Consider the following 27,653-nt stretch of genomic DNA (forward strand, 5'->3'; position numbering starts at 1 on the left):
AATAATACTTTACATTTTATTAATCTATTAATTTTTATTATTGAAAGATTTAAATATTTTATATCATGATACAACTTCTATAAGATACTAAATACTTTCATTAGATAACAACTATATGATATGTATGCGGTAGAAAAAAAGAGAAGACTACAATTCCACAAAGATAAGGTAGAAACTTAATAAAATGATTGTGATGTTATTCATATATTAAAATTAAATTATTCTACTTAAGTATATATAACCATCATTCATGATAACAACCAAGTACACATTTTGGTAAAATTACCTCTCTATGATAGTCTTACTCAAATATTAATAGAGTAATAATATTTAGTAAAAGATATGTTACATATAAAGGTAAAAATATTGAAATACTTATGGTAATCCCTATTAGTGTCATGCACATACTAAATTTCAAGTATGAATATTTAAGATAAAATTTGTACTTAAACGGTGTACATCATTTATGTTCATAACCTCAAGAGGAAAGGCTATTGGTGACATTTTTTTTCTATTTCGTTGGTTAGATTTGTTTATAAAATTGAGTGAAGTAAGAAATAATATTATTAAAAAAATGTCACTTTCTCTCCTATTTAAACTTTGAATGTATTTTAAAATGTTTTAATGATATCTGGTCATTTTGATCTTAAAATACAAGTAACTCTATGACAATATGTATTAATACTTTAAAAACACTTGTCATATGTTTGTTCAATTATAATTATTTACTAAAAAACTTTAATTTAGTAATATTAATTCTATTTTATAACCTCATATATTATATATACAATACACACGTGTCGTAAAACTAGTATATATATATATATATAAGAGAACTCTAGGCCCGCCTACGTGGTGCCACCACAAAACAAGATTCCTTTTTAAATTTATTTATTTTCAAAACTAGCTTCCCCTTTCATGAAACGTTGTGGCTTTATGAAAAGTTGTGACTTTTATAAAGAGTTGCGACTTTAATGAAAATTGTGACTTTTATAAAAAGTTATGACTTTTATGAAAAGTTGTGACTTTTATGAAAAATTGTGACTTTTATGAAGAGTTGCGACTTTTATGAAAAGTTGTGACTTTTATGAAAGGTTGTTACCTTTCTAAAGGGTTGTAACTTTTCTAAAGAGTTGTGACATTTCCGATAAAGCACAACATATATTTGTTGACACTACCCTTTGTTGTTTATAAATAGAGGGATTTCCTCTCATTTTAAAACAACGAAAATTCTGAACCTCTTCTTCTTCTTCTGCACAAATAAATATTCGTGTACTCTGCTCCTGTTGAGTGACTAACTACACCATTGTATTTGTATCAATACACTGATGAATAGAATCGTTCTATCATGAGAGGAATAATTCCTTTAAACCTCGGGTACTAGAGGAGAATTATTTCCTTAAGGGACACTGTGCAATCAATGGGCTCAATTTTTTCCTTTCTATTTCATTCTATTGTTACAGATCCTGGTATGTTTTTTACAGTCATTAGTTTATGCTTATGTTATTAATATAACACTTTAAGACTTCGGAGGAATGTTTTGCCTTAAGATAAAATGTTGTTGATAATGTAGAGTATGTATCAAAAATATGTATATTACAGAATAATCATATGTAAGCTTAATAAAAGAGTTCAATTCCGTGCAAAGTACGAATAATTTACCTAGTTACAATTAAAAGTAAACGGATGTAGTATATATTAGGCCATTTTTCTAATACACTTCGCCACACCCACCCACCCAAATGAAAACTTATTACAAAATAAAATAAAATTAGGGCACATAGAGATATAGCCATTGAAGAAGATGAGGAGAATTTCTCTGCAAAATGGCAATGGCAATTGCAATGGTATTCCCTTTGTCTCTTTCTTTGCTGATTCAGCAATTACTGTGAGAACTTGTTCTTCTTGCCATTACAGTAATAAATCTATTACAGTAAAGGATAAAATTGGTGTAAATAGCAGCAATTTAGATGATGCTGTTACTCTCTTCCATCAAATGGTTACAATGAAACCTCTTCCTTCAGTTGTTGATTTCTCTAAATTGTTTAAGACTATGATAAGTATGAAACATTACTCTGCTGTCCTTTTTCTTTTTCGACAAATGCAGAAATTGGGTATCCCAATTGATGGCTTCATCTTGACTAGTGTGATTAACAGTTATTGCCTTATGCATTACTCTGCTGATTGTGCATTTTCTGTGTTACCCATTTACTTGAAGAATGGCATTCCGTTTAATGTTGTCACCTTTACCACTTTAATAAGGGGACTCTTTAGTGAAAATAAGGTCAGAGATGCTGTTGAATTGTTCAAAAAATTGGTGAGAGAGGATATCTGTGAGCCCAACGACTTCATGTATGCAACTGTAATGAATGGGCTCAGCAAAAGGGGTCATACTCAAAAAACTTTAGGTTTGCTCCGGTTAATGGAACAAGGTAACACCGAGCCCAACATATATATCTACAACATTGTTATAGATGCTCTTTGCAAAGATGGAAACTTAGATGCTGCTATCAACATTCTGAACGAGATGAAGCAAAAAGACATTCCTCCAAACATAGTCACATATAATTCAATAATTGATGGTTTGTGTAAGCTCGGTCAGTGGGAAAAGGTTAAAACTTTGTTCTCGGAGATGGTGAACCTTACTATGTATCCAGATGTGCACACCTTCAACATACTAACAGATGGACTATGCAAAGAAGGGAAAGTTGAAGATGCCGAGGAAGTAATGAAACACATGGTCAGAAAAGGTGTAGAGCCTGATATAATCACATATAATGCGATAATGGATGGATATTGTTTGCGTGGTCAAGTCGATAGATCGAGGAGAATTTTCAATATCATGATCGATAAGGGTATTGAGCCTAACATTATTAGCTATACCATACTAATAAATGGATACTGTAAGAAAAAGAAAGTGGATGAGGCCATGCAGTTGTTTTGTGAAGTTTCTCAAAAGGGATCAAAACCTGATGTCGTTACCTACAATACTATCTTGCAAGGTCTTTTTAAAGTTGGAAGAATAGGCCATGCAAAAAAATTCTTTGCTGAGATGCAATCTGCAGGGCCCATACCTAATTTTTACATTCATGGCACTTTGCTCAATGGTTATTTTAAGTATGGACTTGTTGAAGAAGCTTTGTCGCTCTTTAATAAGTTGGAAAGAAAGAGAGAAGATACTGATATTATTTTATACAATATTGTCATTGGTGGCTTGTGCAAAAATGGTAAACTCGACGAAGCTCGTGCCATTTTTGAGAACCTTCCTTTAATTGGAGTGCTACCGAATGTGAGAACATACAATATAATGATTAATGGATTATGTCTTGAAGGGTTGTTAGATGAAGCTAATGATATGCTAAGAAAAATGGAGGAGAATGGTTATCTGCCAAATGTCTTCACTTACAATGTCCTTGTGCAAGGATTTCTCAGGTGTAGCAAAATTACTGAAATGACAACTTTTATGAAGGAAATGACGGGTAGGGGTTTCTCATTTGATGCAACTACAACTGAGTTATTGGTAAACGTTCTAAGGGAGAGTCCGTCCGTCCTTGACATGATACTAGAGCTTCACTCAAAAATTATGAAGTGAATATTTCTTTCGCCTGATTTATTCGGCTACACTATCATTGTGATACAATTTCCTTTTAGCACTGCAAAAGAAATGCTTTCTAATGCAGTTTTGGAAGCAGAAAAGCCAATTAGAACGTCGCTTGGGATTTGCAGGCAGGCTTATTGAAAAGGTAAACCACTTCCTATATTTTTACTGGGTCAAACAATGGGTTGTAACCCAACTCACCCAACATAACCCAACCTCTCCCCTCTTTTTAAACAAATCACAGTTTTGGCAATTAACGTAATACATTGATTAACATTTGCTGTAGAAAGCAAAAAACTTCTCATTACCTTATTTCACTATTTTTATTTTTATAATTGATATTTCAGGAAAGTATTCAAATATTAAAATCCATAAGTATTGAATGTAATACTTGTTTTTGGTAACTTTATTAAGTCGAAAGTATCATTCCACCCGGGGAGATTAGAAATCTGTCTATTCTAGAGGCTTGCAGAGAGTCTTCACCCATGAACCAAGAGAAGTTTCCCCTTAGTAAAGGTAAATCAATAATTCCCAGATTAAGAATGAATTCACTGAAGTTGTTTATTGCGTTGGATCTTCTACTACCGTTGTTTTTTTTCACTCTTGTATCTGCAAACATTAAAGTCCTCTCCAACTACCCACCAATCATTCCATAAATCCCGTACTGCTGCAAGTTCATAGCACAATAGCTCTCTTTCTGGATTGTTGTGAGGTCTGTAGATAACACCTGTGAAACCCCATCTGAACTCCTCTTGTACTCTCCATCAAACATGAAATGGTGTAACTGCCCCTATGAATTTCTCTGACTGTCCATTGTCTTTTTTCCCAAAGTATTATAATGCCACCACTTCTGCCATTGGATTTCAGCTCAGCCCATTCAACCCATCTGTTGCCCCATAATTGATAAATCCAGCTTGGTGACCATTTCTCAACCTTATTTCCTTGTAATAGACTTAAGTTTGGATAGAATTTCTATCCAAATAGGAAATCATAAGTATTTTTCAGTTTTTTTTTCTAATATTCCTTTCTTGTTTGGGTTGGATTACCTAATTTATCCTGGGATTATTATTCCACCCCATGGAGGGATAACTTATCCCTGGATTAATGGTTAATCCTGGGATAAGTTATCCCACCCTTTGCAACCAAACAACAAATTAATGACCACTTAAAAATTTTCCCTGGATTAAATTCTCTTATCCATCACACCAAATAACTCTTTAGTTCCTAATTTACCCTTACCATTAATCATAGTCATTTTCCTATTATATTTTTCAAGACATTGTATTTATTATATTCAAAGGGTGACATAGTAAAATAGTCTTGAAGGCTTTTTGGATGAATCTAAAGATATTCCAAGGAAGATGGAAGACAATGGTTGTTTTCCCAACAATATCACTTACAATGTTGTTGTGCAAGGATTTCTCAGGTGCAACAAAATTAGTGAAATGGCATCTTTCATGAAGGAAATAGCTGGAAGGGGCTTCTCATTTGATGCAACTACAACTGGGTTTTTGATAAACGTTATAAGGGAGAATCCTTCCGTCCTTGACATCATACAAGAGCTTCACTTAAAAATTGGAGATAAAAGTTTTAATTCTCCATTTTCTATTGTCTAGTTTTGCAAGGTGATTTACTTAGATGCCGACACAAATCGTCGGTCATATGTAATTTATTTTAACCAAATGCTCTTTGTACTTTCTTTTTTCTCCTACTCTCTCTCTCATTAACTCTCTTGAATCAGATTACGTCAGGGAAGTCATAGAACTGGGAAGATTATCCAAGCAACAGAAGTTGGGAACTTTATGACAGAAGAGGTAAATTTGATGGCTCTTCTCATATAAAAGAAAAGTGCAGTATTGAAATGTGTTTCATGCCAAATGCTATTCTAGTTAGATCTGTAGTTAGATTGCAAGACATTCTTTTAAAATGATGTCAAATTTGTTTGTGTGGGTTGTAGAACAAGCTCATCATGGTCGCATTAGAAACTGAAGTAAGAAAGTGATGCAATTGGTGACAGGTGTTAGTTTTTGCTTCATTTCTCAGACCTCTTGCCTTTTTAGTGAAGATAAGCTTAAATACTTTGCAACATAGTCTATCAGCTTCCTGGCTCATTCCTCCTTTTCACAGTCACTACACCTTCTTTCCAAAGGTTATATTCTATCCTTTTTGAGACTGATACACTTCTACTGTTGCAAAGCTGAAAATCCTGGGAAATTGCTCCTTGAATGGCCTGTTCCATATCCATTCGTCTTACCTGAATAGCAATTTTCTACCACTTCCTAGTTTAATTTGAATGTGCTTTAGGAGTTTGCTCCATAAGTTTCTGACAAATTATATATGGTCTTTACCTGTTTGTTTGTGCCATTTGTACTGTAAACAGACACTACTGCCTTCTCTTCATAACATATCTGTAGTTTTGAGTCGGTTTGAATCCTCAGAACTTGACTCCATGATTTATTAAGATTATAGAATGACAAGATTATTCGTTTTGGATGACTCATATCTGATGTTCTGCTTCCTCTCCAAGTTTGAATTTCATGCGGAAAACTAATTGACTTATTTGATATGCTGCAGGCAGGCTCATAATATTTGTATCGGAGCAGTTCTTGTAATAGTATCTTGTTGTGGTTGGATTGGAGCGGCGACAAGGAATGGTTGCTGCATCTGCATGAGTGGTTTACCTTCATGAATTATTATGTATTTGTGGAACATTTCTAGTAAGATTTTGAGATCTTTCATGCATAGCTTCTATTTCGAATCAACTTGGATGAGTTTTTGACCATTTTGGGGTTAATCATGTCAGTGGGTGATTTGCAAAAAAGAGGTCTTGAACTTTCGACCTCATTTACCCCATGAGCAAAACTTCAAGTTCTAACAAGTTTTGACTCTTGGCTCAGAAGGTTAGTCCATGGAGCAAGCGGGGATTAAAAGGTCTTGTGTAAGTTCTTGGATTGTATTTCCTATTAATTTCCTTTTTAGCTTTAGTATCAAAAACTTAGTATATTTTTTAAAAAGAAGGCATAATATAATACCTAGGGAATATTTCGAGCCTCTTCTGAAATCCTCCTATTCGAACTATAAGGTCCCTTTAAAAAGAAGGCATATCACCTCCCAACTTAGACACATTTAAACAGTTAAACTATTGTTTTTTCCTAATTACCTTGAAATTTGATCTCCAAGGGCTTGTTTGGAAAGCCATCTTGGTTGGTGGATTTGGTGTAACTACTCGCCTGACATGTTTGGTTGGTCATGTAATTACTTGGTCAGTGGGTAATTTGGTGTAATGAATTGCTGGTAATTACATGGTGCTAATCACGTCTTAATTTTCTTTCTTTTCGTTTTAATTTATTTTACTTCTATTATTTTAAATTCTTTTTAATTTTTATTATTCTATTGGTTTCTAATTTTTTTTTATTTTAATTTTGCATTATATTTTATTTATATTTCATTTCCTTCTCATTCTCAACATGTGATTCCATGTGATTTTTCGTATTATCTAAAAAAAATTCACTGGTATAATTTTGTTAGTATTCAAATTTTTAAATTAAAGTAGAATTCATCATTGAATAAGGTTATGGACTTACGTTTTCCTTTTCTTTTAAATCATATTTATGTATGTTATATTGAAATTTGACATAAAATTATCATGTTAAATGTTTTGTTTTGAATTTAGAACTTGTGTTATATTTTCAATTTTATTTGTTTTAGGAGCATTGATTCGTATTTTATATTGCAAACTACTTTTTTAGTCAAACTTGATAGATTATCTTTTTATCAATTTTTAAATAATTTTATGACATTATATTTATAATATTAAGGTGCTTAGAAATGTTGAACTTTTTGCCCTTCATACTCTACAATAGACAAATTGTCATTTACTATTTTCTTGATATTTAGAACTTTGAAATCAACTAAAATTTTAATTATTAAATGTTTGAGGTATTGTGAGGAAAAAAAAGATCATCATATTAGTGAATTCTCTCCACGTGTGATTGAATTCCTATGTAGAGCTCTTATATAAATCATGATGCTCGCACGTCACACAAACTATTTATTTGTATGAATTATGTGTGTTGTTAACCTGATAGTGATTTGAATCTAATATATCATGAGTGATGTGAGAGATGTTGAATGTTGGATCTAGGTCATGAGTCACTATGTGGGCAAATCCATTCGTTATGATAAGAATTCGATTCCCCAACTTATAATCTGAATATGAGAAATCTCTCTTTTAAGTGCTGAAGAGAATAGCGCGTACAAAGTTTCATTGGCATTTAGCCAACCTTTCAATAAGACAATCTGATCCAATGGCTTGCAGACGGAGCACTTGAATACATACAAAAAATTAAAGACATAAAAAAATTCAAATAAAAGAAAAACTTAATTATGACTCTCGAAATTTCAATTGTGCCACAAAAATTGAGATGGGAGGCAAGGACGGATGTAGCTCTTTGGTACCGACTTCATCTGAACCCAGTACTTTTGGTGTGATGTATAATTTATGAGTAAAACATTAAAAAAAATTATAATAAACAATAGATACAACGATTCAAGGATAAAAAACTTTAAATGTTGAACCTGCAAAATATAAATTCTGGATCCTTCTCTAACGGAGGGAGTATGTAACTTTCAACTGGCAAGTCAAATAATTCAATTCTTTAGGGGTTCAGCAATTTGTAATATGTATCCTTAAAAGGGAATTTTCATTCAACTATATATGTAACAGTTTGAGAAGATGCAGAAAGCTTTATAGTAAGCCTTCAGAAAATTTAATCATCTTTAGGGAGTGCACAGAGGAGCAAGTATGCTCATTATAATTTCTTGATGTATCTTAACAGGTACTACAAGATTCTTCTGTAAAGTTTGCTAGGGATCACTATGCAAATGTATGTCAGGGTGTATATAAAACCGAGTTACCGAGCAATTTGTATCAGGCCTTATCAGCTTTGATCAGCTCCTTCGTCAAATTTGCCAGAGCTGCTCACTCTGAAGTCCAGTTGTTTCTGATGCTTCGAGCGTCTTCTCTCATCAAAATTCTCCCATCCTTCAATCTGTGATTGTTTGAAAATCGTAAGAGGCATACTAGATAGAGCATATTACTGTTTATACTTTATAGTAGTAAATAATTTACTACCTGGCAGATAACATCTATAGTTATTTCAGTTCCATGGAGATCTAGTGTAGAGAGTTGACAGCACTGTGTAAAAATGCTGCTAGGAAGGGATTTGAGCCCGTTGTTCCTAAGATAAAGTGCCTGCACCAGTAATCGGACATGAACCACACAAATAATTGGGGCAAAAACATACTGTCAGGTAAAAGAGGCCATCACATGATGCTAGATGTTTCAGAAAACATTGTTGACTAAAGAAATTTGTGTCGTGCCTTGCAAAGAAAACAACATTTTTTCCCTTTTGATAACTGAGAGATCCCTGGGAGTTGGTTGGCACACAGTTCGACACTATGTGATAATGGACTACCATCTATCCTTCTCCACTTGAATATTTCTGTGGCAACATTTAAACTCGTGACATGCCCCTATAATGTGCAGTATAAACTTACTAGCGCCAATTGATAAAACCAAGTTTTTCGCTTAACCATGATTAAATTTTACCTATCATGTGCTGTGCTTTTATCCAAGCAAATGGTGTCGGTCCAGCAGATTATGGCAGTAAATCCTCTAGTTTGGTTTAAAATGTCATAGCTGAATGTTCTAGAGCTGATACATAAATGTCCATCCAGGCTATGCTCTATCTTAGAAAACTATGTTACATTCTTTACCAATGTCTAACAACCAGTACTTGAGCATATATAGCTAATTTCGTAAAACATTTGCAAGTTCTTTTCTGTACGGCATTTATAAAAAAAAAAAAGATTTTTTTTTATATTGCATATAAAAAGCTGTAAACTGAAGTGGTATTTTGAAGAATGACTTCAAAAGAGAAAACGAAAAATGTATAGATGAAGACAGACCTTTAAGTCCTTTAGTTTGCTAATTGTTTCTGGCAGCTCTACCAAAAGATTAGATGAAAGATCAACCTACACCATATAGAATCACGTTATCTGTATATAGGTAATAACATCACAAGAAACAATAAACGCTGGAACTTATTGCAGGTTTCAGCCTATATTTTGGATTTCATGATTCCAGTTAATGAAAGAGAAGAGAAGACAAGTGGGTAGATGAAAATATGCCCTTTTTTACCTCAATAAGAGAAACACAACCCCCTATACTTTCCGGAATAGAGCGTATCCTGCAATTAAAAGGTTAAGCTTACAAACGTAACTTAGGTCCTTATCACTTCAAAGAAAAATAAAAGATAAAAAGAAAATCAACAGACTCCGAAACATCCATGACCTCCAGAAAAGGAGGAGAGGGAACAATAACGTAAAACACTAAGTAGGCGTTTGGCCATGCGATACCATATCACGATATGGAATCGTGAGATGAAATCAGCGTTTGGACATGCAATTTCACGCTGATTCCATATCATTGAAATATCTTTTTTTGTTTCAGTACTTCAAATTACCTGTTGTTGTTAACTTTCAGAACCTCAAGGCTGGTCAGCAGACCTATCTCAGATGGGAGACCTGTTAACTCGTTATGTGCAATATGAAGTTGTCTCAGACCGGTCAAAGTGCCGACCTCAGGAGGCAGTGTTGCTATGCTGCATACCAAAGAAGACTACTTGATACAATCATACAAGAAACCTTCATACGAAATAATGGCATATGATATATGATTTGAGGTTGGTAAACAGAGTAAGATGTATCAGAAAATAAAATTGTAACACAAAACGACATCTGAATGTCACTGACCAAAAAATTAATACCATGTATTTTGTGAATGAAAGATAGACAGCTTTATTTTCAGTTTTCATGCATGTTTGAGAGGGTCAGTCAATAAATAATGTTGTTTTATGATTAGACTTGCCTTGGTACAATTTACAATCCACCAAACACTACAAGCATGAAGAATTGGTCTCTCCCCTCTGCCAAAAGCAGTATTTGGGCTTATATCCATCGTCCAATTGTCTTAAGTTATATGTGAATCTTATACATTGGAACGGTTTTTATACTTTAGCTAATGGGTTGTCTGATAACCAATTTGGCACTTGCAAGTTAAAACTGAGTAACTAAAGAACCGATTAAAAGCTTTATAATATTTCTGTGAGAACAAATTGAGTTAACATAGAAATTGCCAATACCCAATCACTAGTTCAAATAAACTATAAACTGATATGTAAAAGCCAACCTATTCAAACATTTGAGAGACCATGACAATTGACAATTTTTCAATTATGTTTTTGTAAGTATTCGACTATTCTGAAAGTAACTTTTAATAAATATATACTCATAAAAGTGCAAGGAAAACAAGTATATAAGACAGAAAACTGTGAGTGAATTTTACAATTTAGTTTCAAGCTGTATGTCAAAGGAAAACTTGGAATGACTAACATTCCAATGATGCAACTTAACATTTGAATACTAGAAATTCAACAACTTATATTACTCATTGATATACTTCAGTTTTCATATTTTAATTTTATGAAAACAATAAATGAGAACTATGACATTGCAATTATTGTCCCTCACACTCAAATGTACATACATGTTTGGTGTAGCCATCATTTAATGGTGCAGAAAAGAATACGTTTCTACTTCAATTAAATAGAGGCGATGCAATATATTGGTGAATCCAATTCAGCTTGGAGAGTAATATGCTGATGAAGGGGGACTTACTGGTTTTGGTTCAGTGAGATAACCATAAGACTCTTTATAGAAGCTAGCTCTTCCCAGCTTAAGGAATTATCCATAATTTCATTCCCATTGAGGATCAATTTCTGGGAAGCAGAAACAATACCAAAATAAATTTCTGCCTCAAACAAGTGAATAAATCGCAATTTCAAAGAAATATAAAGAAGTCAGCTCTACTGACCTGAAGAGAACTCAAGCTATTAATTGCGGCTGGAAGATGCTGTATGGCGTTGTGGCTGAGATCCAGGACTCTAGCGGAAGGTCCACAGGTCAACACTTCATCAGGCAAGACCTATCAAGTTCCAATATGTAATGAGAGCAATATCTTCAAGAGGAGGAAAAAGCAAAAAGAATCGGCTGCGAACGTAGTTTCAGGACGTACATAATGCTATTTACGATTTAACACAAGTAGATAAATAACTCTTGGGCGATAGAAGGAATCAAACTTGGTCCTACTACTTGGCTAAGATGAATTTACCATTTGACCATAGTATACTTTCATACTGGATACACAATATGTACATGCACACATGATATATAGAAGGGATTTTATCTGATTAATGCAGGCTAAATGTGCTCTCAGAATAACCCAACATTCATTCAATAAGTTTGAACTGCACGGTAGTATTTTTTTTCTTTTTTCTTTTCTCTACATGACTGCATCTTTTTGGGTCTTAAATTTAAACTTAGTCTTGCAAATGAGGAAACTTTGGGTGGTCCAGTGTTTTGGATGGCGAAAGGCTGACAAGGCCTGCCTCGCCTCGCGGCGAGGCGCTCGCCTTTTTGAATTGAGGCGCCAATTAATACCAAAAATTAAAAATATTTAATTGCATATATCCAAAATCTCAATAGCAGTAACATATATTAGCAAATATTTCAATTCTAAAACTAATAGTAGATACTAAAAATCTAGAACTTTAAAGACTTAATTCAAAAGACAATTGACAAATAAATACTATATTAATTAGTATAAAACTAAATTAATATAGAAGGATCAAATTATTTTTTTAAAATATAGACAGCAGTGAGCAGTCAGCACTCAGCAGTGGCCAGTGAGCGACAAAACAGAGCAGTTCACTACCACGAAAACAGAGCAGTGAGCAGACAGACTGAAGAAGAAGAAACTGAAGTAGAGAAAAACTGAAAAGAAGAGAAGAAGAAGAAGAAGAGAACTGACTGAAGAAGAAGAGGTCTTCGTAGTCATACCTGGCAGACGTGACTCGCGCGAAGGAGAAGAGTAGAAGAAGCTCGAGTGCTCGACGATTCCGATAGAAGAAGTCACGAGTCGCGACTGAATGAAAGTTTGCAGAAACCCTAATTTTGACTAATATTATTAAGTCGGGCCTTTTTAAAAAATAAAAATAAAAAAGGCGCCGCCACGCCTCGCCATTGCCATATTGCCGCCATAGCTCGCCTATTTAATCTAGCCTCACCTCACTGTAAATAGGCATAACAGCCTCACCTCGCCTGGCCTTATCGCCTTTGGCGAAAGGCGGGCGCCTTTCACAACACTGGGGTGGTCATTTTGGTTTTGGTGATGCAATAAATAAGTTCAAAAGGTGAACAAAATGGAGATACAACATTTTGTCACAAGCTATGGCCTATGAGGAAGGTCATGACACTTGGTCCTCCAATTTCCCAAAAATGAACAATATTCAGCCCATCTATCAGCCAAAGTTTTAAATTGGAATAAAACATGTCAGGGAAGGATTTTGTTTTATTCCAAATGTATTGAATCTATTTGACAATACTCCTCTCTTTTGGCAGTTTTATTCATAGTGGAGGGGAGATAGAATTTTGTTTTTTGTTTAGACTGCATAACTGGTGGAGTTACAACTCACACCTAAGATCTTTCTAAAGATACTGGGGATCCACTCCAAAGGCCATGTTCTATTTGGAGTAAAACTGCAAAATTAGTCTCCATACAGATGGATGAGTTGTTAACAGCTCCATTACTGAAACTGATATTATAGCCAGAATGAAGAACAATCAAAGGTTCAAATCCCTTAGACCACTTTTATAAATTTATGGATTCTTTTCTTTAGTGGTTTTTCCCATATTGTATACGAAAGAGAAGGAAATAGCTTGGCTATCTCACCTACTCGAGCCAGAAAATGCATTAGATATAAAATTAAAAAAATGAATTAGAAGGAAAAAGGAAAAGACCAAACAATTCTATTTTTAGGTCAACTCCAATATGCATATGATTGGGATCAAAGTGAGTTCCAGTTCAACAATTGTATCTCTTGTCCCGTCAATAGAGATTGTTCACGGTAAGAACAAGTTCTAAATCATTGGACAAAGCAAAGTCAGTTACTTCTCGTCTTACCTTCAGATTGCATTCTGATAATGCAACAACCCCAGTGGCCTTCCACCGTTCAAGTTGGCTCTTCACAACAGGAACTTGAGGAACATCCCTTTTAGGTCTCATAGCTTCAGGCATCCTCCTCGCTGTGGGCAAGTTGGAAGCTTCCTTTCTTATTGGTCCATCCTATCCAATATACACAAATAAGCTTTAAGAAAGCAGAAGTTCAGGACCTAACTGGGATAAATTCAGTGGAATTTCTGGTTTTTCAATTTTACAAAAATTCGAAAGTCACAAGCACGGCTCAATCAATTACACCTCAATCCAAATCAGTTGTAGTCTCCTATATCTAAATATACATTCTACTCCGCGTAGCCTTAATTCATTCTAGTAATCAATATGTTATCCTTTAACACAACTGAGAAGCTTATCAATACTAGAGGTTCTCTCCATTTTCTAGTTATGTACAAATCCATAAACAAACTAAGTATAGTAACACATATAAGTACTAATCCCAAATAGTTATGCTCAATAGAGTATAATGTAAAGGAAAATAAAGAATTACCCCTTGATGTAAGCCCTGGGAAGCCATAAGCATGATCTTCGCACCATTTCCAACCTCCGATGACTTCAATGTTATTTCATCCACCAAAACTTTCCCTATTCATGAAAAAAATTATGTCATCTATCAAATTCATTGATATTCAGTTCTTTGGAGCTCCGATTGCGTACGAAATAATGCTGATAGGTTAGAATTGAAAGAAAAAATACCTTTGAAGATGAGTTTTTGGCCGCGAGAGAGGACATTTGTGAGTGGTTGAAGGAGAGACTTGAGGTGTTTGACAGTGCACTCGTCGGAGATTTCCACCGGTATCGATCGACCACTGAACTTAACATTCACTGTGATTGTACTCCGGTTATCGGCGTCGCTTTTTCCCTCTTTCTCCATTTCTCTTTACTCGCCGCCGATCTCTGAATTCAAACAACAATTATTCCTTTTGACGAAATTATTTATCATTCCTTGGTGAAATGTAAATACTAGCAAAAGATTTTTTAGTATTAGTAATTATAGACATACTTCATTGATCATTTTCATTTTTTACACCGCCTATTAAGAAAATAAAAAGATAATTTAATTTGACTTTAGCTAATATTTATGTAATTTGATAATATAAATAGAGACTTAAATTTAAACAAATAGAGACATGTTTTATAAGGCAATTCATGTCCTATATAATATTTTATGTGCATTATTCCAAGTAAAATTTATCTATCTATTTGTTTAATTTTATATAAATTTAAGTATTTACTGAAATCTAAATTACAAGTATGTTTATGTATTACTCCCTTTGTGTCTAATTACGTGTCCATTTTTCCTTTTTTAATTGTCCCTAATTACTTGTCCATTTTGACAAATCAAGAAAGGACAATTTTTGTATACCTATTATACCCTCAATTAATTACTTTAAAAAAGGTAGAATTTCTTGAAAATCTTAAATTTTGAATTCATCCACTTCATAATTAATAGGAGTAAAATGGTAAACTAACTATATCAATAATTATTTTCTAAATAGATGTGTCAATTAAAAATGAACAAGTAATTAGAAGCCGAGGGAGTACAAACTTAATTATATTAAACACAAACTAACATGCCATGGCTAATGTTACAACTTGTTTGGAGAAAAAAGCATTTTAGTTTACATATTAAAGAGTCATGGAATCATGGAGCTTTGGATTTAGAACCTATTTTAATTTTTAGAATTGTTCTATAGAACTTATGTATGTTGAAACTTTTGCAATTAGCACTCCGACATTAACACTATCATATAACATAATTGATATTTTAATTGTTCTATATAATTTACCTTTCACTTTGATAACATGGCCATGAAATAAAGAATAAACAACAATATCAATAATCGATAATATTAATAAACAACAATATCAATAATTGATAATATTATGCCCGTTGGTTATAGATAGTTTTCACTTTTTATCGAAAACTTATTTGACCATAAAATCGTTTCAATTTTCAAAAACAATTCCGATAGGTAATGTATTTTTTTAATAGTTTGATGCATATGATAATATTATGCCCGTTGGTGATAGATAATTTTCACTTTTTACCAAAAACTTATTGGAACATAAAATTATTTCAATTTTCAAATATTCAAGAACAACTCCAATAAACAATTTTCTTTTAATAGTTTGATGCATATTCCACGGCAAACTTTTTTTTTCAATTAGAATTAAATTAGTGAATAGCAAATTAGCATTTTACATCATATTACCATTATTACCAGTACATTTTAGGGCATGTACCAAAAGAAGATGAAATTAAAGAAAATTAAAAAAAAGATATTCCGTTGCCGGGACTTGAACCCGGGTCTCTCGGGTGAGAGCCGAGTATCCTAACCAACTAGACTACAACGGATTGTTGGCTTTGTTCTTCCTCCCTTTTTATTTGTTTAATAATTTTAATTTGAGACGAAGTTTAAAAAAATAAAGAAAATTTTGGAATTTTGTTGTCTTAAATTAAAAATATGTCAAATGTACCAAAATGTTCTTCAATCTTGTAGTATTAAACATGTTATATGAAAAGTTGAAATTAAAGAGTTATTGAAACAATGACAAGAGAAGTATTGAAAACACTCTTAAACTCGACGTGAGTTATTAGTTTCATTTTCAAACAACCTTTAAAACACCCTTTTACTTGAATAATTGAACTTAAATATACCTCCAATCATGCAACATGAGTGAAATACACCTTTGAATTCTTGCCAAGTTTAGGGGTGTTTACAACATTTTTCTCGATTTTTTATTAAAATCATGCTCTTATAAGAGTTTGAGACTACTTGGTATATATGTTATGTGACAGATTAAAGATATATCTAAGTTTAGTTAGTCAAATAGAACGGTGTTTTTAAGTTTGAAATAGTTCAGAGACAAAACTAATAAAAAAATTATTCTTTTTAAAATTGACTAAAAAAAATAGGTGATCAAACAAATTCAAACGGAAGGAGTATATTTTAATGTAGTGTTTAGATTGTATCAACATATTATCTTAGCTCAATGAAAACAAAATCCTCTTCTCATGATCCTATTAATTAGAAACAAAGAACGAAATAACTAAAAAGTTGTTAGAATTCATCTTTTATAGAAAAATCACTTACAAAGCTATTCGTTTTATTCGTATTCAAACCAAAATCTTCGATTCTTAAACTGAGAAAGATTTAAGAATTCTCAACATTTCTTAGATTTACAAAGCCAGTTCAATTCAATGAGATCCTTCATTAACTTTTTTTTTCCCACTAAGAATTCATCAAACCCTAAAACAGATATCAGACATCAAGATGATTTAAACCTTAATTAAGTTGAGAGCATTTCTTAACCATACAAGTGCACCAAAAAATTCTACACAAGCAATGAGAGAATGATTTTAAAAGAACAATACATAGTTGATATTATCACTAACAACACAAGAAACTCATGACTCAAAATCAATCAGTCAAAAACTTCCCACTCCTGTGTGATTTTTGTGGATTGGCTTGGTGCATTGAGGCTTCCAATTCCTGAATCAAACATTTCCCATTTGGTATTCACCATTGAAATAGTACCAATACAATTCCTAGCAATGCTAGAGCTTCTTGCTTTAAAATTGTCAATCATATCAACAAAACTCTGAATGCGATGAACCTGTTAGGAGACGAAAAACTTGTCGTTAGAGACATGTGTCATTTCGGGATTCACTTTTGCTACTCAGAGCATTTAGTGTTTAAATTCTGAATCTGTCATGACCTACTCAAGAAGGACATTACATTTTACTTTTCTTTGAAACTAAAGTTTGATGCATCCTTTAAACCATCATTTACGGCTTGTTTGGATGGTTGTTACCTATTATATTGTGTTATTAGTTTTAATAACAATATTTGTTTTGATTATTTATTAAATTTTATTGTACAGTATCGTTAAATCCATTGTTAGGTAGCATTGAAATGTCCTATTTTGTGTAACAACTGATTTGGTAGGATCGAGTTGTTATCCTTATTTTTTTTATTCTCATTTTGTCATTATAAATTTATGGTCAGACGTTAGCTTAATACTAACTTTTGTGAGCTATGCACCTACTAACCTCCTTTCTCCTTTGAGTTTTTGCTTCTCCTTCTGCTTCAATGCTATCAAGTGTAAGAAGTTGAATCATGAACAACTCTGTTAGGACAACAAATTCTCTGTCCTCAACTTTGGTGCCTCTTTGCACAGCTTCCTCTATGGCCACAACCTACAATAAAAGCAATAGACTTATATAACCAAGTTTGGGAAATCTTTTTCAAGTCATTTCCCATTAAAAAATTGACGAGTGAGTAAGATGCCAGTCTTGTTTGGTAAGACAAAATTGGACAAAGAATAGAGAGTGCTCGATCAGACCTAGCCTAGTAGAGCCATTGTGTCTTAAAAAGTGTAACCCTCCGGCCTCCACCAAACAAAGAGCTACCCTTCAACAACTCATCTTACATAATATGATGTGGCACCACTTGTAATTTTCTTTTAAAAATCACAATTTGCCACATGGTGAAAAATATCGATTATTAAATGATTTTTTTTTAAAAAAAAAAAAGTGATGGCACGTAGATAGTATGTACATATACATAGTTGAGTTATATTTCTTCATTATCAAATTAATTATGACTTTGATACAATACACTAAAAGTTGAATGATCATCAGTAAAATTTGCGTACCCTATGTGAGAGCTTATCGACCTCTACTCTTACTCGGGCGATGGCTTCAGAAGAGATAGAGGTATCTTGAATTTTCTTCAACTCTTTGCTGGCTGGATCTTCCATTAGGATCACCTTTGACATGTCTTTTACACCAGAAATGTGTAAGCATTCATTCTCATCCTTTTCTTTTCCTTGGAACAATAATCTCTGAACATTAGGATGTAAGCCAGTTGTGTCACAAAGAATTTTCTTCAAGTTCCCTTTATTTCATTAACATAAAAAATTAATTAGGTCACAAATTAAGAAGAAAAAAATAATTGACAGGTCACAAGTTTGTTTTGAGTTTAACTTCTATATATGGATAATACAAAAAAAAAAAAAAAAAACCTTTCACTATCAGGTTATTTAAATAATAACTACAAGAGTTGAGGGGTAGCTCATTAATTTTCATGTGTTAGTACATGAATTTTTATGAATATGGCTGTAAATGTGCCTTCTATGCTCAAGCGTAATTGGTGTTTTACTTAAAATGACTATGTTGGTGGCTGTTGGTCCTTTTGTGGGAATCTACTATCTAACAAAAAAAAATATAATAAATAAACATGACCCTTAACTTGGCGTCAATTGGTAACTATGACTTTTAATTTTGGGTGAACATAAGTAGGCACTTAAACTTGTATAAAATTGAACAAATAGACACATTTGTCCTACATGACACCCTACATGAAAATTTTGTGTCCTACGTGTATTATGTCATGTAAGACACGTGTGTCTACTTGTTCAATTTTATACAGGTTTAAGTGTCTACTTATGCACACTCAAAGTTGGAGGGCATAGTTGTACGCTGAAGTCAAGTTAAAAGTCATATTTATGTATTATACCAAAAAAAAAAACTGAACTTTGAATAGTCATCATAAATTAACTAGTTTTATGCTAGTCATTGACCTACCATAACACTCCTTTATCCATAGTTGAAATCGACAATATGAGCAAATTCACATAGGGGGAGCTCTTAGTTATAAAAGAGCAGTTTGATGCAAAAAACATTATGATCCGTATTTATGCAAGATCCAAAAAAGGAACACATCCAAGGGTGTGTGATGTAGTATTGTAGGCAATCTATCTTGACGCAAACATCAATAGCTAATTCTACAATTCGAACCCGTGACCTAAAGGTCATACGCGGATAACTTTAACATTGCTCCAAGCAATGATTAAAAAGAAAAGCAGTCTAGTGCAATAAGCTTCTACTATGCACGGAGTCAGAGAAAGGACCGGACCACAATCCACAAGGGTCTATGTCCAGTCTTACCTTGCATTTCTGCAAGAGACTATTTTCACGGCTCAAAACTCATGACCTATTAATAACATGACAATAACTTTACTAGTTACGCCAAAGTTGTCTTTTAACTATGATCAACAATATCAAAAGTACAAAAAATTAGTGGTTTACCAAATGTTGATTCAGCAGGAACAACAACATCATGGTAACAAGAATCATAAGAGACTTTGATCTTGATCATAGGACCAGCAACATAATTTTCCTCAGCAGAAATTCCAACTCTTTTCTGAACTAATAAACCTCCAGGCCTAACTTCCCAATCAATAATACAACTCTTTTTTTCCTCTTCAAACTCAGTGAATTTATAATTCTCATCTTTTATTACCTCATTCTTACTTTTTGAAGAAGTTGATGATTTTTTTCTCATGTTTTTTCCACAAAAAAAAAAGAAAGTAAAATGAGAAAATATTAAAAAGGTGAGAAATTGATTGAGAAATTAAAGTTTGGTGGTGAATTGAGTGAAGACCATAAATGAATGAGACTTGGAAAATGAAAAAAAGGCCGTTGTACTCACTTTGATGGGGACTACTGGAAGGTGACTTGTCAACTGACTATGTTAACATAGAATAAATAAACATATACTCAAATTTAGCCACGATAAGTAAGCAATTCAATTTTGAAAGTGCATATTTAGACATTTTTATTTGATCTCAACTAACAATTAAATACTTTTGACTCATTTTCAATACATCTAGTAGACATTCTATGTTGACACACACATAAATTTTGGAGGTATGCCACAAGGTTATCCGAGTTCACAGGTGTTGTTGTGCTTATCCCTTTCTACATTAAAATAGAGTTGGTGTTCAGTGTATCCACCTACACATAGATGATTATTTTGTAAGCTGGAATATTCAACTGATACAGAGTGAGATCATGAGTAGAAATGTCTAGGTGTGTATACTCACCGTTAGAGTGTTTACTTATTAGTTGAGATCTGCAAGTTATACGTATTTATTTATGTATTAATACGTTTTCTTTTTTTCTTTATTTAAAAGAAACTTCAAGTATCCTTAATTAAAGATTTCGAATTCAAATTCTGAGTATGAAATTCTTTTTGTGGAGAATAAGTGTTTTCTTTTTAAATGAGCTTTGTAAAGTAAATTCAAATTAATCGAAATCTCACTATGAATATCAATAAAGGAGGAAAAAAAAACATAAAACAAATAATGTAGATACTATTCTTGATTAAATTAGTGAATTTTCTAGGGGTGCCTCTCAAATTTTGCCACACAGTACATATTAAAGTATGTAGGCCCTTTATGATTAACTAAGGGTGGGTCAATGATGTAGAAATAGGCCCTATTGGTCACTTCTTGATCTTGTATTTGAAAAATAATCTCGATACTAAAATTATGCTTATGAATTTTGAATTTCAGAATAATACTATAAAATAATTGAAATTTCTTAGTTGAAACTAAAGCTTTGGGAAAAGAGAAGTTCCTCTTATTGAAAAATCCTTGCAAATTTTCCTTGTTTCTTTTTCTTTTCGAAAATAATATTCAGAGAACATCTTATTTATTGAACTCAAAATACCAAATGGGCCAACACAAAGATTTTTCGTTTGGTTTGAGATATTGAAAACTAATAAAATAATTTTGCATAAAAGAAAAAATAATTTATGCATAATGTTCTTTAGTAGCTAACAGATTTTTTGTTGAATTGAAGTTGACTGTAAGTAGCTGCCAACTTTGTTGTCAATATTTCGTTAAAGTACTTGTAGCTAATAATTTTTTTGAATAATATGTCGTTAATTCGTTAGCAGACCAAAAAAGTATAACTTACATAAATCTATAGTTTTAATATGAAATTACAATATATCCCTCATTAGTTTGTAATTAAATTAATCCCTTAAAAAAGTAACACAAATAGGATACATAATATGTAGCTCGGATACATTATAACATAAATCGGATACATAATATGTAGCTCGGATACATTAAAGAAATAAGAAATTTTAGAGGTTTTTAGAAATAGAAGGGGATATTGGAGATAAGAAAAACATAAAACGTGTATTTCAGTCATTTTTCCAAAAAAAAATTAGACATGAATTTTATTGTTCAGAAGCCTTCCTTATTGGCATCTTAGGTCTACAAATTTGTACTTAGAGTCTGTTTGAACTGACTTAAAAGCTGGTCAAATCTACTTTTTAAATCATTTTTAGTTTTTGGGAGTGTTTGACAAAGTTAGAAATAACTTAAAATAAGTTTTAAATGATTTTTAAAAATAAAGTTAAAAACTAAAAAGGACTCCTCTTACTTTTTATTTTTTTGACTTAAAAATCATTTAAGATTTGACCTTTTATTTTCTGAGTTAAAAATTATTATTTTTAATATAATTCAAACGGACTCTTAATCTGCCAAGTATACAACAATAGTCCTTATAAATTTATTATTAATTCTACGTCTTTTTTTTTTTTATTAAAAAAAATACACCCAAAAAACTTTGCAACATTCTTTTCGATCTTTTATTCAAATAATAATAATAATAATAATAATAATAATAGTAATAAGGAGTTCAATTCACTCATTTCCATCGTAGGTAGCTCTTTGAAATATCTTAAATATAAAAAAATTATTTAGTATAGTTGAATCCACAAGCTAGTTCTTGACCTGAGGATTCAAGGTAAACAATATACTCCCTATATAACACAAAATAATTTGAAACGTAAAATCACTCAACTCAAGATCGATGATGTTGGAACCGATAAAGACTATGACAAATATATACAAGACAATTTGCTAATACTAAGAATATGAATGACCAAAGTATATATAATGAAGAACAAAATTAAGATATATTTAGTAATGAAATAATTTGAAGTTCTTCCCGTATGTATTTAATTTCATACAGTATATAATAAGAGAAGATTCATGCTGATTCGACTAATTTACCTTAAATCTTGGATTCGCCTATGTCAATCACAATAGGAGATCGACAAATCGGACATGTAGAATGTGAATACAACCACATATCAATACACTCCACATGAAATGCATGGCTACACTTAGGTAATTTTCTACTAACATCTTCATCTTCTAATAAACTCAAACAAATTATACATTCCAACTCCTCATTACTTTCTTCTTTGTATACAAACAAAGGAATGGAAGAAATCATCGATCTTTCGAGACCCTTTGTTGGCAAATTACTAGCAAAGTTAGTATTATCAACAATATTGAAGGAATGAAAATTATGAAAAGGGGAAGAGAGTGAATTTCGAGTACTCCTTCGTCGAGTTTGAACCAAGAACCATTTGGCATAAATGTGTAGAAGTAAAATAAAGAGAATTACTAAAAGAAGTGATATTATTGCTGCTAGCATAATGTTGCTATTATAAGATAGGATATTATGGATGATGTTCTTTAGTGAGTTAAAAGTAATTTGTGGAAATGGAGGAGGAGAAGAAGAAGAAGAAGTGAACATTTTGGTTAAGTGAAATGGGGTGATGAGAGAAGTGAAACCAAAAAGGGTTTTAATATGTATAGGCTTAAAAAAATAGAGATGCTAGAATATGGTAAAGATTTATGAATAAACATGTGGATTTAATAATATTCTATATGGTTTGTTTTATGTGTCTTTAACTTAATCGGACATAAAGTTTAAGAATATAAAAAAGATTTTCATTTTGTCGTTTAAATTAAAAGTACGTATAAGTTATAACATGTGTGTTCAGTCTGGAGCTGATTTTTTTTTTTATGTACGGTTGATAAAAAAAATTGAAAATATTTCTTTAGGAAAACAAGTTTCTTAAAAATGAGGTAAATGACTTTCCTAATGGAAGCAGGAAAAAACAAGTTCTATAAGTATCATTTTACATTGATTGTGTTTTTGCCATCTTCTAACACACTTCATTTTCAAACCTCATAGCCACTATCATCACCACCATCGTCCATAGTACGTATTTGTTTAGTTATATATAAATGAGTTTAGGATATAATATCTTTTTTTACATATTGAACATAAGTAAATAAGTAAGAAACGACTCACTTATTTTTCTAAAAAATATTTACCTTCGACCGAAGACACCCAACAAATATTCACTTTTTTAAAATCTGTTTCTAAAAGAATATATCTTTCTATATTTAGTAGTAATTCTCTATTATCATCATTTTTTACATTGTCTTTTTTTAAGATCACAACTCAGAAGATTCATAAATATTTTGGTACAATTAATAAAATATATCTTTTGTTTAAAACATAAACTTCAAAAATCTTTATTTTATTTTTATTAAAAAAATCATATCTAATTAAACTAAAACGCTTAAATTAAAACAACTTAAAATTATTTATTTCATTCACAAAGTCAAAGGAGAATACCTTGGTTCAAGGAACTTAGAAATAGATGCATGAGAAAGTGTTGAAAGCACAGTAAAAAGGGGGCCAGAAATAAAGGTCTCGTGAAGGGAACGGCAGTGCACTGTGGGAATGATTATATATATACTATATATAGTTTATTTTGTAGTACTATTTAATTATTTATTTTAGTGCCAATAGAAGATCCCAATATGTCACATGTATCCCAAGAACATCTTTTATTAATTTGCTTGTTTGTAAGTTTGAAAATGCAACAAAAATAAAAATGAATTTTGAAGTATAGTAGTTAATTATATGTTGTGGATGAATATTTAAGTGTACATGGTCGTACTATTAATTACTATATATGTCTTAAAATATACAAATATAAATAACGGAAACGCTCGATAGTTATTACTATTAGAGTGAATTGTACAGAATCTTGCATCAGTTTCGAGTTAAATTAAAGTGTGATTTTTTATTGTTATAACTGACTAAATAAAATGAGTGCATTGCAAGGCTCGACAAGATTATTCCGTTGCCTCATAGCAACGCATAACTTGAAATATAGAATTTGAAATTTCAGAAACAGTTTTATAAAGTTTTACTATCAAAATTTCAATGAATTGTATTTTCATGTCTGAACACAATTTCAACCTCTAAATACCTTTTACTTCATTTCAAATCCTTTTTATTTATAACAAATTTCAACCAAATCATACTAAAATTCAATTACATCCATATCTATAAATATGTATAGTAGGTTGATATAGATCCAATGATCTAAAGAGTTGGGAGTGTAGTATAACTTATTATTAGCTTCATAGATCCCACGTGAATATGTGGTAGAGAAGACAGATATACTATTAATTAAGTTTACACATATGATCTTTATTTTTTAAAAGTTTCTAGTCCACTATCGAATATTTACGTTAGAATCTGACTAAATTAGAATTTGAGTATTGTAGATTCATTTCTGACAAAAATAATAATCATACATGTGATTTAAACTTTTAAAAACGAAGGAATATAATCATCGATCCTATCACAATTCAGATAGGTTAGATTCTATATATGAACCACTACTTATTTTGGGGGTGACTATATATATGTATGTTCCACCTTTTCTTGCATGTTTTAAGTAAAGCTCAATCTAGTTTCCACTAGCTATGGCTTGTAAACCCCTCACCAAATCCATAGGCAAAGTCTGTATTGGGTTAAAAGTGGAAAATTTATTCAAAGCTTCCTTAGATTGGGACATTGGGTCGAGGCCTATAAACATTTTTTTGTTGACTATCTTAGCATGGACTAGATAAAGAACACAGATACTATGAAGAATTTAACTTTTTTTTATTATAGTAGATATTTTATTTTATTTTAAACAAAATATTTTGTAAATTTTTACCAATCGAACAGAAAAAATATGAAAATATTTTTCTATCCTAAGATGTCATGAATCTGAATATATATATATATATATATGAATATTTAGATGTATGTTGTAATATTTAAATGTCTGATTCTGAATGCACATCCGATTAAATGGTTTTCAATTGTTTGCATTTGACAAGATAATAAACACTACACAGGAGCTTAGTTCTCAAACCCGTTTCAATACAATCATATGCCTTTTTTTAAACACACGATTCAGAAATGTCACCTGATAATATTATGAATATTATGTACAAATGCAAGAAGATTATGATATAGTGATAATGATGATGAAATAGAATTAGGTAACAATGTAACACCACCCAGAGGCGAACTCAAGATTGAAAGAGTTTGGGTGCACCAATAGTATCTTAATTTAAGCATTAGTGAATTTTTCAATGATGATTAACGAATGGTAGCGAATTTTTTAATGACGATTAATGGATAATGTCTTTTTCAATGACGATTAATGGACAATAGCAATTTTTTTAGTGACGATTAATGGATAATGTCGTATTTGATTAGTATTAGTGAATTCTTCAACGACGATTAATGGATAATAGCAAAAATTTTAATGATGATTAATGGATAATAGCAGATTTTTTAATGACGATTAATGGAAATGTCATATTTGATTAGTCATTAGATGGTCATGAGTTCAAATCCCCCTATTTAAAATTTTTGATGTTATAAATAAATCCTACTCCCCTATTTAGCAATTTTGATGTTATAAATACACCCTTAAGTTTGTAATAATAAGAGTAAAAAAGAGTAAAAGATAAGATGTTAAACCAGGATCAAACCTGGGTTGCAAGGGTGGATCTCCTTGCTTCTACCAGCAGACCAAAGCAGTTTTATGTTCTCTTAGGGTGCACTCTTTAGTATATTTCCTATTTGGGAAAAGGCATAAATTCACCTTTGAACTTGTTTCAAAAAGTCAGTTACACACTTAAACTATCATGACGATCTATTACACACATTTACTATTTAAAAATATATTTTTTTACCCCCTAAAACCGACGTGGCAAAAAATAATAAAAAAAGCACGTTTGACGGTAAATAAAGTTAAAAAAAAATTAAAATCTTCTTTTTACTATCACCCTCCACCCACCACCCAATGCCCCTCTTCTTCTTCTTCTTCACAGGCAACCAACCATCTTCTACTTCTTTATTTTTTTTCATACCCAATTTTCATCCACGCCATTATACCTCTACCAAAATCCTCTCCCCCCATCATATCCTATTTTAATGCTTATTCGATTTCACTATTTTCATTATATTTGATTTTTCTCTTCGGCTTTGTTGGTGGTTGATAAAATTAATGATTAAGTTTAAAAATAAAATATAATGATGGATTTGTTTGCGTGGGGTGACAAAGAAGAGGGAATTAAAGGTGGTGGCGAACAAAAAATTGATATTGACAATGGTGGTAGTGATATTTGGTGGTGGGTTTGTACCTTTTGATGGTGATGATATAATTTTGGTGATGAGTTTGTTTATGAGTGTCAAATTTTGTTGTGGATCTTTTTATTTTTTGTGGGAATAATGGTGATAGTATGATTTCGATGGTGGATTTGATCGTAGGTGGTGAAATTTATGGTGACTATTTTGGTTTTCATGGTGAAATGTATAAATTTGGTAGTAATATGGCGGCAATGGTAGTGGTTTCATGGTGGTGTTCATTGAAGAAAAAACAATTGAATGATATGGAGAATTTTAATCAAAATTTGACATGACATCTGATGTGGCAGTGACATGACATTGATGTGGCGCAAGTGTGATACACCTCCCATTATGAGAGTGGTGCTACATGTCTTAGGGGATAAAAAAATTCACTATCTAGTAGCAGAGGTGTGTAATAGGTCACTATATTAGTTTAAGCGTGTAACTGATTTTTCGAGACAAGTTTGGGGGTGAATTTATGCATTTCCTTCATATTTCTATCAGTTTCTTGAGATAGATATGTATATATACATAATTTTTCCTAAGTTAACGGGTGCACGTGCACCCCACCTATACATGTGGGTCCACCCCTTACACCACCTACACTCCGAGGGTGGTTTCCTCTACCTTTTATTAGTAACATAATGACACTGTGCTTTTTATGAGTATACGACTAATTATATTCTAATTTTTATCAGTTTTTCAAAATAGAAATATATATACATAGAAATATATATACGACTAATTACATGATTTTTTCTGAA

General features: G+C 31.9%; 4 protein-coding genes and 1 non-coding gene across 8 annotated transcripts in view; 2 read left to right on the forward strand and 3 right to left on the reverse strand.

The window, feature by feature from the left end:
- Positions 1-27,653, forward strand: part of LOC125835105 (40S ribosomal protein S4-like) — a 254,483-nt gene that overhangs the window by 124,741 nt on the left and 102,089 nt on the right. The window lies entirely within an intron of this gene.
- LOC125835095 (putative pentatricopeptide repeat-containing protein At1g12700, mitochondrial) lies at positions 1,805-5,106 on the forward strand. 3 transcript variants are annotated; one of them, XM_049514224.1, is made up of 2 exons: positions 1,805-3,743; positions 5,025-5,106. In XM_049514224.1, the coding sequence occupies exon 1, from the start codon at positions 1,805-1,807 to the stop codon at positions 3,590-3,592; it is 1,788 nt and encodes a 595-aa protein (XP_049370181.1). In that variant the 3' UTR covers positions 3,593-3,743; positions 5,025-5,106. The 3 variants fall into 3 exon arrangements, with proteins under 3 accessions (XP_049370181.1, XP_049370182.1, XP_049370180.1); XM_049514225.1 differs by having other exon boundaries at positions 5,062-5,104; XM_049514223.1 differs by having other exon boundaries at positions 4,917-5,098.
- LOC125835102 (LRR repeats and ubiquitin-like domain-containing protein At2g30105) lies at positions 8,220-14,675 on the reverse strand. The gene is made up of 10 exons (XM_049514235.1): positions 14,430-14,675; positions 14,224-14,318; positions 13,683-13,844; positions 11,535-11,645; positions 11,339-11,439; positions 10,126-10,263; positions 9,801-9,849; positions 9,569-9,634; positions 8,733-8,852; positions 8,220-8,649 (listed from the first exon to the last, which is right to left on the reverse strand). The coding sequence occupies exons 1-10, from the start codon at positions 14,605-14,607 to the stop codon at positions 8,539-8,541; spliced, it is 1,131 nt and encodes a 376-aa protein (XP_049370192.1). The 5' UTR covers positions 14,608-14,675; the 3' UTR covers positions 8,220-8,538.
- TRNAE-CUC (transfer RNA glutamic acid (anticodon CUC)) lies at positions 16,020-16,092 on the reverse strand. Its single transcript has one exon. It is a non-coding gene; the product is annotated as a tRNA-Glu (tRNA).
- Positions 17,010-20,166, reverse strand: LOC125835104 (BAG family molecular chaperone regulator 4-like). Its single transcript, XM_049514237.1, has 4 exons — positions 19,831-20,166; positions 18,396-18,637; positions 17,791-17,937; positions 17,010-17,354 (listed from the first exon to the last, which is right to left on the reverse strand). The coding sequence occupies exons 1-4, from the start codon at positions 20,084-20,086 to the stop codon at positions 17,163-17,165; spliced, it is 837 nt and encodes a 278-aa protein (XP_049370194.1). The 5' UTR covers positions 20,087-20,166; the 3' UTR covers positions 17,010-17,162.

The sequence above is a fragment of the Solanum verrucosum genome, unplaced genomic scaffold, assembly GCF_900185275.1.
Source record: "Solanum verrucosum unplaced genomic scaffold, falcon-dt-bn FXZP01000220.1, whole genome shotgun sequence".
Lineage (NCBI taxonomy): Eukaryota > Viridiplantae > Streptophyta > Magnoliopsida > Solanales > Solanaceae > Solanum > Solanum verrucosum.

Coding starts and splice junctions, on each gene's coding strand:
- LOC125835095 (XM_049514224.1), top strand. CDS start 1,805: ATGAGGAGAATTTCTCTGCAAAATGGCAATGGCAATTGCAATGGTATT.
- LOC125835102 (XM_049514235.1), bottom strand. CDS start 14,607: ATGGAGAAAGAGGGAAAAAGCGACGCCGATAACCGGAGTACAATCACA. Junction 14,319..14,429: donor CCAAAAACTCATCTTCAAAG/GTATTTTTTCTT, acceptor TTTCATGAATAG/GGAAAGTTTTGGTGGATGAA. Junction 11,440..11,534: donor ATAGCTTGAGTTCTCTTCAG/GTCAGTAGAGCT, acceptor TCTGCTTCCCAG/AAATTGATCCTCAATGGGAA.
- LOC125835104 (XM_049514237.1), bottom strand. CDS start 20,086: ATGAGAAAAAAATCATCAACTTCTTCAAAAAGTAAGAATGAGGTAATA. Junction 17,938..18,395: donor TCGATAAGCTCTCACATAGG/GTACGCAAATTT, acceptor CTTTTATTGTAG/GTTGTGGCCATAGAGGAAGC. Junction 17,355..17,790: donor AAACTCAAAGGAGAAAGGAG/GTTAGTAGGTGC, acceptor GTCTCCTAACAG/GTTCATCGCATTCAGAGTTT.